General features: G+C 39.8%; 1 protein-coding gene across 1 annotated transcript in view; it reads left to right on the top strand.

The window, feature by feature from the left end:
• The window catches only part of ATXN10 (ataxin 10), an 86,260-nt gene that overhangs the window by 35,678 nt on the left and 35,431 nt on the right, over positions 1-15,151 (top strand). Inside the window, exons 7-9 of the mRNA XM_083859765.1 lie at positions 5,036-5,201; positions 8,208-8,316; positions 10,084-10,253. Of these exons, the coding sequence (XP_083715891.1) occupies positions 5,036-5,201; positions 8,208-8,316; positions 10,084-10,253 (445 nt within the window). The remainder of the gene's footprint in view (positions 1-5,035; positions 5,202-8,207; positions 8,317-10,083; positions 10,254-15,151) is intronic.

The following is a 15,151-nucleotide window of genomic DNA, read 5'->3' as shown; positions in this document are numbered from 1 at the left end:
ATGAACTGAAGAAAAAAGTGGCCATAAACCCCAAATGAATTCCTGTAGAGAATTAGTTGTTTCAAAACAAGATGAGAAGTCTTCACCTGAAGAGTTGTTGTGCTGGGTGTCCAGTGAGGCTGACCAAGTTCTGTAAATGAAGAATGGATAGACGTGGTATTGAGGTGTCTGGGGGAGGCAGCTGGAGCTTGGGAATATATGATAGCCCTCAGTTACAGTATCCTCTGTCATGGACATGAAATACAGGTGGTTTAAATGCATTTGCTGAAATGGAATGAGCTGTGCCAAGGAAGTTTGGGAATGCTCCCATTGGTGGTGACTCCCAAAGTTGGCAGTTGCCTGGGATACCCAGAGTGTACATGGCTATGTTACTGCAGTTATTTGCACTATTCACAGAATTTGCACTATTCAAAGTATTTCCTGCAGGTGAAGTCCAGTGCATTTGTGTTACAGTGGCCATGGTGCCTGCCTCAGAGCAGTTCTTGTTCAAATGGATCAGGAATTCGAATTTTCAATTAAAATAAAATTCCTGACTTCTGGACAACTTTCATTTCCTGTCGAATTTAATGTGTTGCACATCTGAGTGTGCAAATGGCCTGAAATAAATCCTGTGTTAATGTTACCAGGTCTTTAGTGTTATTCTGGCCTGGAGAAGTGCATGGTGTTGTGACAATGCCTGCCAGTTCTCTGGAAGGGATTGTTGAAGGATATGGTCATTGGGCTAAAAGAGTGTAGATTCTTGAATTCTTTCCCATATTTGAGATTTTCCTGCACTTGTGTGCAGGTATGTGGCAGAAGTATTTAGAAAAAGCCTGGTTTGTGTTCATCCAAGTTAACCTTGAGTATGGACACTGTAAGTTCATGTCTTGCTTGTCTTAATTACATTAGAAAACCTTCAAAAGTGAGCACATCTGTTGTTGTCCCTTCTAAGAAGGGGTTTTGCTTTAATTAACAGCATGAAAAAGTGCAGCTGAATAGCTTCAGGTGTTTTTAACATGCTCAAGTATTTATATCTCTGGGTTTGATTTTAGTGTTGTCAGGAGAAGCATCCTGAGTAAACAGCCATTGATGGAATTGCCTGTCAGGAAATGGGCACTCAGATCCTGTAAAGCAGCTCCACTTCTTGCCAATGCTCAGCTCCAGGGCTGTCATTGTTAGTGCTGGGGATGGTTTTGTTCCTGGCAATGCTCACAGAGTACCTGAAGGTAGCACTGAGCTACAGTTGCTCACAAATTTACCAGTTTCCATAGAATATGATGCTTGCAAGTATCATTTGAAGATGAAAGAAGTGAAAGTTTGGAGGAAGGGCCTAATTTGTCTCATGGAACCGTTGCTGTCAGGGAAGTGTTTCAGGAAGGAGAAGCTTAAGTCACAGAGAAAGAATGTCCCAAGTGTCTGGCCCTTGTTAAGAGATTATAAACAAAGCACATTTAATGCAAACATTGTTTGATACTAAGAAAACCAATAAAATTTTACACTGCTAGTTTTAGGCTTAGTGAGGCAGCATTTTATTGTGTAGTAATGAGCTTCCAGATTTAAATTGCACTTGAATTCTGTGGTTTATTTGCAGACTGTAGGAGAGAGAAGTTTGTTTTACTGATGACTGCAAATACCTTATAGTGGCTGTTCCAAGTTTATGCTGATTTAGTCAGCTTCAGGAAGAACTGTTTTAAATTTTGCTAGGGGGAAAAACAACTGCAAGAGATTCACGAAGGGTTTTCCTCAGTGGTGCCTAAAGAAAAGGAAGATGACATGGCATGATTATTTCCAAACAGAAGCATAATTGTAAATATAATACACAGAATTAGATTTGAGATATTGAACTGAGTGTTACAAAAATCCAGTTGGTACTAGCGGTTGTCATATTTGTTGTATTTAGCTGCAGGCAAACAAGTAGGAGGAAACACTGTCATTTAAATGGCTAATCAGTTGTGAGATCATTTAAAAGAAGTGGGCAAATTGCATGGTCTGGAAGAACGAACTTGGAAAAATTAGTGTGAGTCTTGAAAGAAAACTGAGACAAACAATAGAAAAAAGGAATGTAAAGGAACTTGCCTCAGAATAAAGCACATGGCTCTCAGGAAACTATTGGCTAAATGGCAAGACTTGCTTGAAATTCAGGGAAAGATGGTCCTGTCCTGAATAACTGTGCCTGGAAGAAAACTCAGGAAAACAGTTTGACTTGAATTCCTAAAGAGACTAGAAAACTTCAAAAGAAATTACATTCAGGTGGTGTTCTAACAAAGGATTGCAGTTGTTGAAAAAGGCATCCATTCATATAGTAGTGAATGAGTAGTGCAAAAAAAATTCCCTATTAGCAACCATTTAGTCTGTTCAATGGGGTTTATGGAAGTGTGGTGACTCTTCAGCTTGTTTACAAAATGATTACTTGTCAGTTGTAAACATTTATTATTTGGATTATTGGTGCAAGAAGCACTGACTAGAATGCTGTCAAGCAGAAGATAGTATTTGTTTGGGGTTTGCATGGCCTGGTTTTGGTAGCAGGGGGATTACAGGGGTGGCTTCTCTGAGAAGCTGCTGAAAGTTTCCTTCATGTCCAGCAGAGCCAGTCCTCAGCAGCTCCAAAGATGGACATGACACTAGTCAAGGCTAGGGCCATTAGAAATGGTGGTAATGCCTCTGTGATAACGTATTTCAGAAAAAAATGAGAAAAGAAGCTTTTGCACAGTTGTAATTGCAGCCAGAGAAGAGCAGAGTGAGAGTATGTGAGAGGAACAACTCTGCAGACCCCAAGGTCAGTGGGGAAGGAGGGGCAGGAGGTGTTCCAGGCACTGGAGCTGGGATTCCCTTGCAGCCCGTGGTGCAGCCCATGGTGAGGCAACTGTGCCCCTGCAGCCCGTGGGGATCCAGGGGATGCAGAGATCCACCAGCACCCATGGAGGAGACCCTGCCAGAGCAGGGGGTTGCCTGAGGGGAGGCTGTGGAAGAGGAGCCCACACTGGAGCAGTCTGTCCCCGAAGGACTGTACCCATGGTGGGGTGAGTCAGGCTGCACCAGTTTGATGGGGGCTTTAACCCATGGGATGGACTCACAGTGCAGCAGTTTGCAGGGATCTGTTGCCTGTGAGATGGACTCACGTTGGAGAAGCTCATGGAGAACTGTCTCCCCTGGGAGGGACCCCATGGTGCAGCAGGGAAACGACTCCTTTCCCTGAGTAGTGGGAGAAACAGTGAGTGATGAACTGACCATAAACCCCCATTCCCTGTCTCCCTTCACCACTGGGGCAGGAGATAGAGCTGGGAAGGACAGGGTGAGAGGAAGGTGTTTTTAAGCTTTTGTTTTACTTCTCATTGTTCTGCTCTGATTTTGTTAGCAATAAATTTAAGTTCGATCTCTAATTTCAAGCCTGTTTTGCCTGTGAAGGTATTTGATGAGTGATCTCTCATGGCCCTTATCTAAACCCATGAACCCTTTGTGAAGTTTTCTCTCCCCTGTCCAGCTAATGCGGGGAGGGGATGGGAAGGAAGTGAGAGAGCAGCTTTGGTGGGTGTCTGGCATCTGGCCAGGGTCAACCCACTGCAGTACTGGAATAATTCCTTTGTTCATCCAGTCTCTGACCAGCCTGTGTTCTTAGCTGAGCTTATGAAAGACTCTAGTGAGTCTTTGACCACTTTCAAAGTGGTGAAAACTGACATGTCAAGTCTAGCCCTGTGTCGGGGGCGAATGACAGATCTGCGGGTTTGGGTTTTGTATGGGATGCCAAATGGGAGAGCCTTTGGTCAGTGCAGGGTGTTGGGGAGGTGCACTCTGGTCGTTTGGAGATGGGCAGGGTGCACCCAGCTGTAACCTGCAGAACAAACAAAGCCCCTGAGAGGGGCTGCTCCAGCCTCCTGTCCGGGGTCTGCCCTTTACCAAATGTGCTGGCAGCACTTCTGTGCTGCCGTGTTGAAAAAGCTTTTTGTCCTCCTTCAGATAATACTTTAATGCAGCTGTATTGATGACACTGAGAATTGAGTTTAGCAGGAACTAAGTAGCTGTTTTGTGATTAATGGACATAGGTTTTTGGAGGTTAATAAAGTAGTGACGGAGCTTTTTCCAGAGAAAAAGACATTTCTCTTCCTCTTCTGACAACCTGCTTGGTAAATTTAAATAAAAAAGCATTTGAACTATTCCATATGTTTAAATCTCAGTCCTTCCATCTGAATTTCAAATTTTTCACTGAAAGAAAAACCTGAGCTGGCTTTTGAATTCATTCAATAAACAGTGTTTCTTCAGTTTGAATGACAGTGAGACTTCACCAGTCCCTGTGCACTGGACTGGAGCAGGGACCTGTAGGAGGGCCTCTGCAATGTCCAAGTCCTACTTGCACAAAGTGCTTCCAGTTTGCCCTGACAACATGAAAGGACATTGGAAATAAAATTATTATCACTGTTAAAACAGCCAACCCAAGTAGATTTCATAGAGGAACTTCATTATGTATCCAGTTACTTGCCAGCTTAATACATTGAATATCTCTGGCTGGGTACATGAGTGATCAACTTGGATTTGCTTAGTCCATCTAGTAACAATTATAAAATGAATGTAAACAACAGTGTGTGCATGTCAATTTTTATTTTCCCTGTTTGGGGGAGAGTTAGTGAAGGACTGTGGGCAAGGCAAGAGCTGTGAAAACCTGTATTTTTCAAACAGAAGCTGTCAAATAGTCTGTGCTTATTTTGATATGCTTAACTGCTTTTAAGAGCTGATTTGCTGGAAATTTTAGATATAGGAAATATACAATCTCAGTAATGTTTTGCTAGAACACAAGAACTTATAAATTGAAACAGATTTGAGAAAAATATTGACAGTCTGGCCAGATTGTATTAATTGAATGATGAATTAAATTAATTCTGTACAGAAAAAAAACCCAGGAGACAGAAACTGATTGCCAGTATTCAAGGGGCTTTTTAATTTTAAAAACTTCATTCTGTTACTAGCATGATAATTGTTTTTATCACTTTTAACTACTGTTTATTCTACTGATAATGCTGTGTGGCTCAGTGAATCTGACTAACAAATTGTTTTCTGCCTCCAGAGTTACTTTGTTAGAGCTGATGATGGTGAAAGTAAGTGACAAGAACTCAGTTAGCAGTGAAGAAATGAATGCGTTGTTGAGAAATGCTGACTTCCTTGCAGTCTGTTTCCAAGAGAAATGTGGAGCTGTGCTCAAGTTAACTGCTGCAGCAGATGCAGAAGATGAGGTATGACTGATAACCATTTTTGTGTACTAGAATTTGATGTGATGAATCCTCATTGCCTCATGATGATCCTATGATTCAAATGGGAACCAAAATAAAAATATTTATTCTGTTCCTAGCTGGAACAGAATTATTTTATTGTTAATACAAAACTAATGTGCAGTAGTTTCACTTTTAGAAACTCCCGAGAAGAAGCATCATAAATTAATGTATTATCAAAGTAAAAAAACCATTTCTCTTAAATGCTTTTATGTGATAATTTTAAAAAGTGTTGGCTTGGCTTTTTTTGTTAAAATAGGCACAAGAATTTTAAAAGTAGCTTGAGACCTGTTGTGAAATAATACCATGAATCACTTTATGGGGACATGGTAGTTGGGTGTGTTAAAAGACCAAAACACAAACCAACAAGTGCACAAACTCTTCTTATCTGTCTAAGAAACAGCCTCCCCTACTGCCCCACCTGCTTAGTCTAAGTTATGTCAGATAATATAATTGACTACTTCTGGAAAAGGTACTAACTTGGCAGTGAGAGGACATACATTGAGACAATTCCATCTTCACTTTTTCCCCCCGCCTTTGTTTTTTTGGGGGATTTTTTTATCCTTTGTGGTTACTTTCCAAACCGCTTTCTGTGGTTTCAGTTCATGGAAAAAAACTATTTGTTTGCACCCACCAGAAGGAGAGTCTCTGTCCAACCAGAAGGTGCTGGGACATCAGTATTGTGAATATTGCTGCATAACTTGCCATGCTTGACACTGGCTTCTTTCTTCTCTCACGTAAACAAGGTGTATGATAAGTTGAGTATCACTATTTGGTGGGAAAACAGGGCTCATTGAATGAACAGAAAATAAAAGTCCTAATAGATTAATAAATGGAGGGCAATATGTGTATACATATTGTATACAAATGAAGGGATATGTGTATATACATTTGTTCACAACATATGCTTGCTGTGGGAAAAGAGAAATGCCAGTCCAACTTCATAAAACTGTTTCTTTTCTTACAAGAAATTGTAAAGAATTGTACCAATCTCTCCTCATTTGTATAAGTATTTTTAGGTTTTGTGTAGCAGTTGTATTTAACTGCAAAAAATGTAGTTAGGCATGTAGAGTCTGTCATTAAAAATGCTTTAGGCAACATCTGTGATATTCAACTTGGCTTTGCTTGGTCTTTTCTGTGGCCCACAAGCCAAGTGCCTTGCTCAGGCCATGTCTTTAGTAGTAAACTGCCTTAGACTCTAGAACTCTGAGGCCACATTTGAAAACTTTTGGGAACAGTCCTTGGACTGGCCTGACTCCCAGAATGTTGTCTGGGTGTCCCATTCACTGTTTAATTTGTTATATGTAGACACTGCTTTGTTTTCTTAAAGAACATCAGGTCTTGTAGCTTGCGTCTTAAACCCATGAGAAGCTAATCATATGCTTTTGCAGTGCTTAAACCAATGTTTAAAATAGCTTTTCCATTCAAAGCCTGACTTGAGCATCAGTTTGCTTGCACTAACTTTCAACCATACTTGCAAAATAAAACCCTTTCCTGGACTTAGTTCATCTCTTTATAAGGAACATCTTTTCTGCGTCTCGCTCTAAATATGTTTATTTAAAAAGTCTTCAGTTATTTCCTTATTTACTTTTCAGATTATATCTGCATCAAGATGTCTGTCAGAGTTCAAACTATTTTGAGTTTTGAACTTCAAAAGGAAGTATTTTCCTTTACTGCCCTTCTTTTATACAGATGGAGGGCCAGAAAACCCCAGTTTGGAAAGTCAGCAGCAGGGAAGGAACAATTTTTTGAACTTAGCAAGTTTCAAAAATACATGAAAATTTGGGAGTTCTTTTATGTTTTTTAAATAATCTGTTCCTCTTAAAAGTTGTAAAAAGATGGTTACTGTCTCTGAAATACAGTTGTAGTATTATTACTTTATAACAGTATGATGGCCAGTGTATTTAGAGTCTGCCTTTGTACTGGTGAAAGCAGTTTATTGAATAATTTAGGGCAAGACTAGCACTTTCCTACACCTGTATAGGTCAAAAAATTAAAATACAGCTTTAGTACCTATACCCTATAGCAATTTGGGGTTTTCAAGGAGCAACAAATGAATATAATTGTACTACTTAATTACTAAGCACTATTACTGATGATTTGAATAGCATTGTGTTGATTATATGGATCCAGAAATATTATATTGTTGCTAAGTAAACCTTTTTTTGTCTCCTGCACCAGAAAAGGCAGGAATAGTTACTGTGACCAATGTCTGAGCCTTTTCGTGGCTACTTGCAGTTTATGTAACACACCTGGAGTGGGATCATCTTATAGTCACAGCCAGGCTCTTGAGCAACATGTGGTGGTCCAAATTCTGTCATTTGCTCTTAAGGTATTTTCTGTAAGTGCTGGATTGTCATTATAAGGAGGACCAACATATTTGGTGAGAAAAAATAGTTCTCTGGCTGAATAAATAATATGCAAATGAAATTGTGTCTCGTACCTAACCAAAGCGCTGCATCTCTGATCTCAATCCTATTTACCCAAGAATAATGTAAATTCTCACAGCCAAAGTTTGTTTGACCACAGAACTTTACAGAATTCCTGTGGATAACAAATTGATGTCTTGCAGGCGGTGTTTGTGTCTTTAAAGTGGAAAGCTCCGACTGAATAAACTCAAAGAAAACATTTATACAGAAATAATTTCTCAGCTAGTAATTTTCTGTATTTCTGCTTTTGGAAGCTACTCTGTTTTTGTTAAAATTTTATCCCTTATGGCTCTGTTTTGGTTTCCCCATGATTTTTCAGACAGACGTAACACTAACTGTAGAAAAGAAATTATTGCAATATAATACGTTATTGTTATTTTAGAAAGTTGCCCTAATTTTATATAAATTTATTCTTGGCAGTTTGGAAGACCTGCACATAACCTGAGGAGCTGAGAGTTCCTATCCCCTGTTTACATTTCTGGGTTTATGTTTTTATGATAGCCTTCATGAGCCATTTTCAGAAATGCAGTTTTCATTCCAGGAAGCGCTGGTGACAATTCGTCTTCTCGATGTTCTTTGTGAAATGACCTCAAACAACAGCCAGCTGGAACATCTGCAGGCATTCCCTGGTTTGCTTGAAACAGCTGTAGGTGAGTGAACAGCCACAAGCTTGACTGTTGGTGCTCTGTGAATAAAAACATGTTTTTCACAACTGGTGGTAATTATAATTCTGACCTTTGAATAAGATAAATAAATAAGAGATGGAGTTAATCTGCATTTTCAAATATTTGGTTTGTTCCTGGAAATTTTCTGGTTCTCCACTTTCTCTGTTGGCCTGTGTTGCCCGACAAAGCCTTGATTCAAATATCAGCAATGCTCTTTTCTTAAGGAAAGTGGTGCAAGGGATAACTGCTTCCTATGTTCTTCCACTGGCTGAATGCATGGAAGAGTTTCTTCAAGAAGTAGAAAAAGGACTTTTCCTCCATGCCCATTCACTTCTGTTTCCCAAATTTCTGAAATTTAAGTGCAGTTTGAATGTTATTAACTAAATCCAGTGACTTTGAAAAGTCAGTTTTAAAGAAGCTAAGAAAGAGCAAGGGGAGGACTGTACACAAAGAAAATTATGCCAAAATTTTCCAGACATGCTCAAGGGAGGGAGGAGGAAGATGCTCAAGCACATACCGTGACCTGTGCTTTTTTACACCTTAGCACTTTGAGACTGAGGTATGCTACCATTTTGTGAGCAAATTGTGAAAGTTTGTGTATTTTTAAGACAAAGAGGAAAAATTAAAAATTAAAAGGCTGAAACAGCTGTTAGTGGTGACTCTTTTGAAATGATTGGAAAGTCCTTATTGTAAAAAAAGACCAAACAAGCAAATAAAAAACCAAATAAAGAAAATACCTCCAGCAACAACAAAAGAAAAACTTAGAGAAGCCAAACCTCTGTCTTTGGTGATGGGTTCTTAGATTTATGGCTTACAGCAAGATTATTAACAACAGGATTTATTTTGTGCATGTGTGTGTGTGTTAAGGAAACTTAAAGTTGATCAGAGGGATGGAGCAGCTCTGCTGTGAGGAAAGGCTGAGACAGTTGGGTTTGTTGAGCCTGGAAAAGAGAAGCTTCAGGGAGACCTAATGTGGCCTTCCAGTACCTGGAGGGAGCCTACAGAAGAGATGGATGGATGCTATTGACAGGGGCCTATGACGGAACAAGGGAAATGGCTTCAAACTGCTGGAGAGTAGAGTTAGATTGTGAGGATTGCCAGGCCCTGGCACAGGTTGCCCAGAGAAGCTGTGGCTGCACCATCCCTGGAAGTGTCCAAGGCCGGGGTGAATGGGGCTTGGAGCAACCTGGGATAGTGGGAGGTGTCCCTGCCCATGGCAGATGAGATAAGGTGATCTTTGAAGTCCTTTCAAACCCAAACTGTTCTGTAATTCTGTGTACTTGAAATTTCTCGTCATGCTACATTGCCAGGAACAGGCTGAAGAAGAGAGGAGAAAGTGATTCTGTAGTCAGTGTGTATTGCTGTGACAAATTCAAACTCCAGAAAGTTTTCTAAAAATCTTGGTTTTAGCAATGTATTTACAGTGCCAGAATTCTCAGCAGCCTACAAATGCTGACTCTTTAGGTGATCTCTCTTTAGGAGATTGATAGCAGCAACCTTCAGCCATCATGTGTGAACTATGGAAGGGTGTAAAAAGTACACACAAAAGTGCTTTCTGACATTGGACTGGTCTTTTATGGTTGGTTATATTAGCCCAAATCACACAATGAGGTAAACTTTCAAAGTTCTTTGACATGATGTTGAATATCAGAAATTTTGTTGCTTAGTGTTTAACTCAACAATTAATAATAAATCTCTGTGCTAATTGAGACTAATTTTCTCATGGTAATGTATTTAAAATGTTTTCTCTAGATACCCTGAGATTAACTCACCTTGCTGGGAAACAGACTGTCAATATTTTCACTGCCACACATGCTGTGACAGGGCAGGAAGAAATTTCACATCCAGCCGTGGGTTTCAAATCTCATCTCATTCGCTTGATTGGAAATCTGTGTTACAAGAATAAGGAAAACCAAGACAAGGTGAGCTTAAACATTTTTCTGGCAGGACTCAGATGCCTGACTATAAGGTAACTGAAACATATTGTTGGTCTAGAAATCAATTTGTAAACTGTAGAATCGATTGTGTAAAAGAGGCTTTTTTTTTTAGTGTCTGTGAATTATTATCACAATTATGTTGATTTTTTAATAACATTGTCATGCTTGCCTACCTACCTTTTGTTTCAGCCCTGTAGAATGCAAGCCAGTACCTAATTCTTTTGAGGTTTTCATTTTTGCACTGTCTTTGACAAGTCTCAGACTAAATTTCCACTTCACTTTGAAGGGAAATGGATATGAAATGTTGCATAAACTTAATTTTAAATCTTTGGATTAGTCTAATGCTTTTTCTCCCTTTTTATGTCACTTTAAAAATGCAGGTCTGCCTTCATCAAATCACTTTAAAACCCTTTATCTTATAATTCCTGTCAGTTTTACTTCCACAGTCCACAGTGGGGAAAAAGAGGAAACAGCAGCAAGCTTTAAATATCAAACTTTTTTTTTTTTTTTGAGTGATAAATGATGTGTCTTTCCTTCAGGATTTGTTAGGCTATCGAAGTTCCAGCAAGAAAAACACTTCCAAAAGTATCTTTGTCTGAGAAATTCTAGTATTACGATGAGGCCCTGACACACCTTGCCCAGAGAAACTGAATGCCCCATCTCTGGAAGTGTCCAAGACCAAGTTCAAGCCTGGTCAAGTGGAAGGTGTCCCTACCTATGGCTTGGAACATCATTGTCATCACTAAGGTCTATTCCAACCCAGGCAACTGTATGATTTTATTCTGTGAATCTGTACTATTACCTTAGTGCTTGATGTTGGTTTGCCTGACTTGTTCTGGAAACAAAAGAAGTCCCTAAAGGGGTTTGATTAGTGACTTGAGCCAAGCTCACCGTGGAACAGAGTTGGATCACTCCATCCAGGAGCTCTTTCCTGAGTCGAGTGAGGCTACTTGCCCTCTTGGGTGTGGATCCTATGGTGTGTGTCTCCAAGTTCAGTGGGGCAGATCGACTGCAGGGGGTGTGGGTAACTGAGCTAAAGCTACAGACTGCCCAGAGAGAGATGATAATTTCTCTGCAAAGGCTGCTTTTTCACCTCTTTGTTCATGGTCTCCACCTGCCGTAACAACCATAACTGCAGGGGATTAGTGCACTGGTTTGTTGGCAGTGGGGGAAAGTCTTGTAATGCTTTGGAACAGAGAGATACCCTACTAGCACTTTATTGCTTCACTTTCCGTATAAAATCAGTCTTTGCTTTTAGAATGCATTCTTTAGCTTGTACTGTGTTAACATTAAAAATCCATTCTTTTCATCCTTTCTTCCTCATAGTTTAGTTCCACTCTTGTGATAGGTTCTTAAGATTCAAGGGAGTGGGCAGATCTGTAAGCAGTTCCTAGCATGGGTCTTGCCAGGCTTGCTGCCCACTTGCATGTTTTGCAAGGCTGGATAGGTTGGTGTTCCTAAGATAAATTATTCCCTTTGGACTGACCCATGTTGGGTCCCTTCATGTCCTGAGTTGCACTAGCTCTTGAAGAGGAAAAAACAACAAATAAAAGTGGCTGTACTTAGGATGCCAAAGGGTGAGCTCATTCCATGTTGGACCTGCCAAGAGCCTGCAATGGATGTGCAGTTCCATTCTCTTTTTTCCTTCTGTGTAGGAGGAAGAGCTGTCAAGAGTTACTGTCATACATGTGGGGCAGTCCTCTGGCTTGTGTTGTGTGATGTCTCCTTCACAAAGATGCATTGTGTGTCTTTGTTAAATACACTGAAAGGAAGGAGGTGGGTTCTCAGGCTGAGCAAAGAGTGGAGGTTTTGGCTGGTAGGTGATGAATGAAGCTATCAGATGAAAAAAGTGAAAATTCTTCCATACTCACATTGCCCTGTTAGACTTGCCTTCTAAACACCTCACTTTTATCATCCAGGCAGAATTGATACTGGTTTCTTGGGGGAAGGCTTTAGGTACTTACTTTCCACTCTCAAAGCTTTGACATGATGGATTCATTCAGCTCATTCTGCTGCTGTAGTACAGAACTGTTTAATAAAGAGTAAAACTTACAAAAGAAACCTAATGGATGAATTACAGAGGATATAGCTTTATTGTAGAAATGAAACAAATACAAAATAGGTCATAGCAATTAATTTACACACTTAGTTCTGTGTTCCTTTACAAGAATCATGTATATGGGAGTGGAGATGACTGATCCCTGCCTTGTTGTGACACCTAGCACTGCTCTGCACAACCTTATTTCCTGTTTCTAAAGCTACCAAGGACACTTTAGGTTCGATGGATAATGATGAACTCAATCATAGCATCCTAATCTTGGAATTTCTTTCTTTGGTAAAGCTGTTCTGTTGTTCATATAGGGGGAAAAATTAAATACGTGGTTGCCTTTGGTAGTGGCATCTTCTTATCTAGGGAGAGTCACTGTAATGAGATGAACAGTTTATGAGGGATAATTTTTTTCAAGTGTCTGTATTTATTTGAGGTGGCAGCAGTGCTTTCTCTAGTGCTATAATGCTGGTTTTTATCAATGCAAAGATGAAAAAAGGAAGTCTTCTGGGAGAAAAGGGAAAAGAAAAAGGCTTCTACTGTTAAAATTAATCTTAATAAAAATAGCAAGTAAAACATCTGGATACTATTTAGTGTGTTTAAATTAACTTAGATATATATATATATATATAAGCCAAATTGTTTTATATGAGACTGGCTTCTTAATTTGAAGACTTGTCTGCCTGAAAATATGAACAAGACTTGACTTGTTTGGAATTCAGCTTTCAATTCCTTTCTTTCATGGAGGCAAGGTGTGCTATAAATCCCCTTAGTTTAGCAAAAGGTTCCAACACCCATTGATCAAACTGTGACCTCCCAGCTCCTCAACTTCATCTTCTTTCTGTAGTGATTATGAGAAAGAAAAACTCATATTAAAGACACATGCTTTGTTTTTTGCAGAATCACATAATAGTGTGGGTTGCAGGGCACCTCAAAGATCATCTTGTTTCACCCCTGCCAGAGGCAGGGACACCTTCCACTATCCTCTTCCAGTTTTAAGCCATTCCACCTTGACCTTTCACTACACTAAGTAATTTAGCAAATGGTTCTTTCTCTTTCTTTTTTTAGAAAAACTTCATGAGCTTATCCGTTCTTCAGGATTAATGTAACTTTTTAAAAATAATTACATTCTGGCATAGGAGGATTTGAAATTACGTGCAGTGAAGGTCATCCCACGTTTAACTGCATATGCTATTGAGAGGTGGTTGGGGAAGAACTAAATCTCTTGAATTTCTCGAGTAGAGACTTGCATCATGGCGATTATTATATTTCCCTAATGTTGAACAGAAGAAAGTGGGAGAAAGATTCTTGATCTTTCTGAAATGGGAGAAGGATTCTTGGTTTACAGTTGAACAGAAAAGAGAGCCTTTTGGACCTGGATGCTCTGAAGTGGAGCTCCTGCACACCTACCAAAAATTCCGCATGGCTCTACTGGTTGGGTGGGGTGGCCTCTCATGCAGCTCTCTGTATGTTTTAATGCTTTGCTAGGTAAGGACAAAATATTCTGGGTGTTGCAGGGGAGCTCTGTAATTGTTAAGTTTTGTCTGGGTATAACACTGTGAACGTCATCAGGAAAGCTGAAAATGGACCTTCTGACAGAAGTCCTTTTAAAAGCTGAGGTTTTGCTGTGGAGATGGGGGCTCTACCTAACTAATACAGAAATACACCAAGTATCAAAGTGTCTGTGGCTCAAGAGTGTCTTTCACAGTACCTGTTGGGACATATAAGGGAACTCTCTGAAGAGTCCTGGTCCTGTGTTGTTATTATGTTAGTCTTCAGCTCTGTTGCAATCATGAATCCTTAATGAAGTGCTAAGATTTCCATCAGAGCGTAGAGACTGGTAAAAGAGAATCAGGCTCTCTTTTAAGGGGCAGGACAATGTGAGTAATAAAGGGTTGGTGTGAGGTTTTTGCCTTGAGGTCAGAGATGAATGCATAGAGTGCAGTATTGTTTGTAAAGCAATGGATTATTTTTGTAACAACGTGACTCATTTGTCCTTAGAGAGTAATACTAAACTTTATTCTGTTGTGCTGCCTCTTTAGCAGCAGTAAGTTAATGTTCCCTCTTGCCCTGCTCCTATTCCCTCTTCTGCCCCTCCACTTGTTGACACCTGATACAGTTTATCCATTGCAACTTGTCCAGTTTGGCCAATTTCACTTGAAAGCTTGATCATACAAAGCATGGAAAGTTAAAAAAAAGCCAAAACCAAGCTGTGGCTCTATATACATTTCCAAACAGTAAGTACCAACTTGTAGGCTTCCTGGCTTCCTTTTGATTCTGGATGTTGGTGGGTTTTTTTGAACCCTCTTTGGTGTTGAACTTTATCATCATAGTGGTACAGCACAGGACTCCAGCCTTTTTTAAAGGAAAGCTTGGTACACCAGCGTCAAATATCTGTTTCCAGACCTCTTTCAGCACTTACCTAAGTGTTGACACTGCATCTGTAGCATTTCTATTTAATGCGCCTGTTGAAGGTGTAAAATACTCATTTTCCCAGACAGAAATCTAAAAATAAGGTAATTGACCTTTTTATGGAGGAGTTCTCAAGAGATTTTTGCAGCTCCTTTCCTGGTCCAGCTGGCTGCATAGTAGTTATCATACCTGTGGTAACTATTTCAAACATGAACTTAGCTTGGTATTCACCAAAGAGTTTTCTGCTGTTACTCTTTCCTTTCTTCAGCTTGGTTTCAAATGATTCTGTAAGGCATGGGTTATTAAAATTCTAGTTGCTTGAGAAATATTTACAGGTGTTCAGAGATTTTTTGTTGTTACCTGTATCATACTCGATTAAGTGAAGAGCACCATATCAATTAAAAACATTTCTTGCTAGTTTACT

This window comes from Zosterops lateralis (genome assembly GCF_965231275.1).
Source record: "Zosterops lateralis genome assembly, chromosome: 4".
Classification (NCBI taxonomy): domain Eukaryota; kingdom Metazoa; phylum Chordata; class Aves; order Passeriformes; family Zosteropidae; genus Zosterops; species Zosterops lateralis.
The sequence above is the reverse complement of the archived record's forward strand: the minus strand, read 5'-3'. Positions and strand labels throughout refer to the sequence as shown.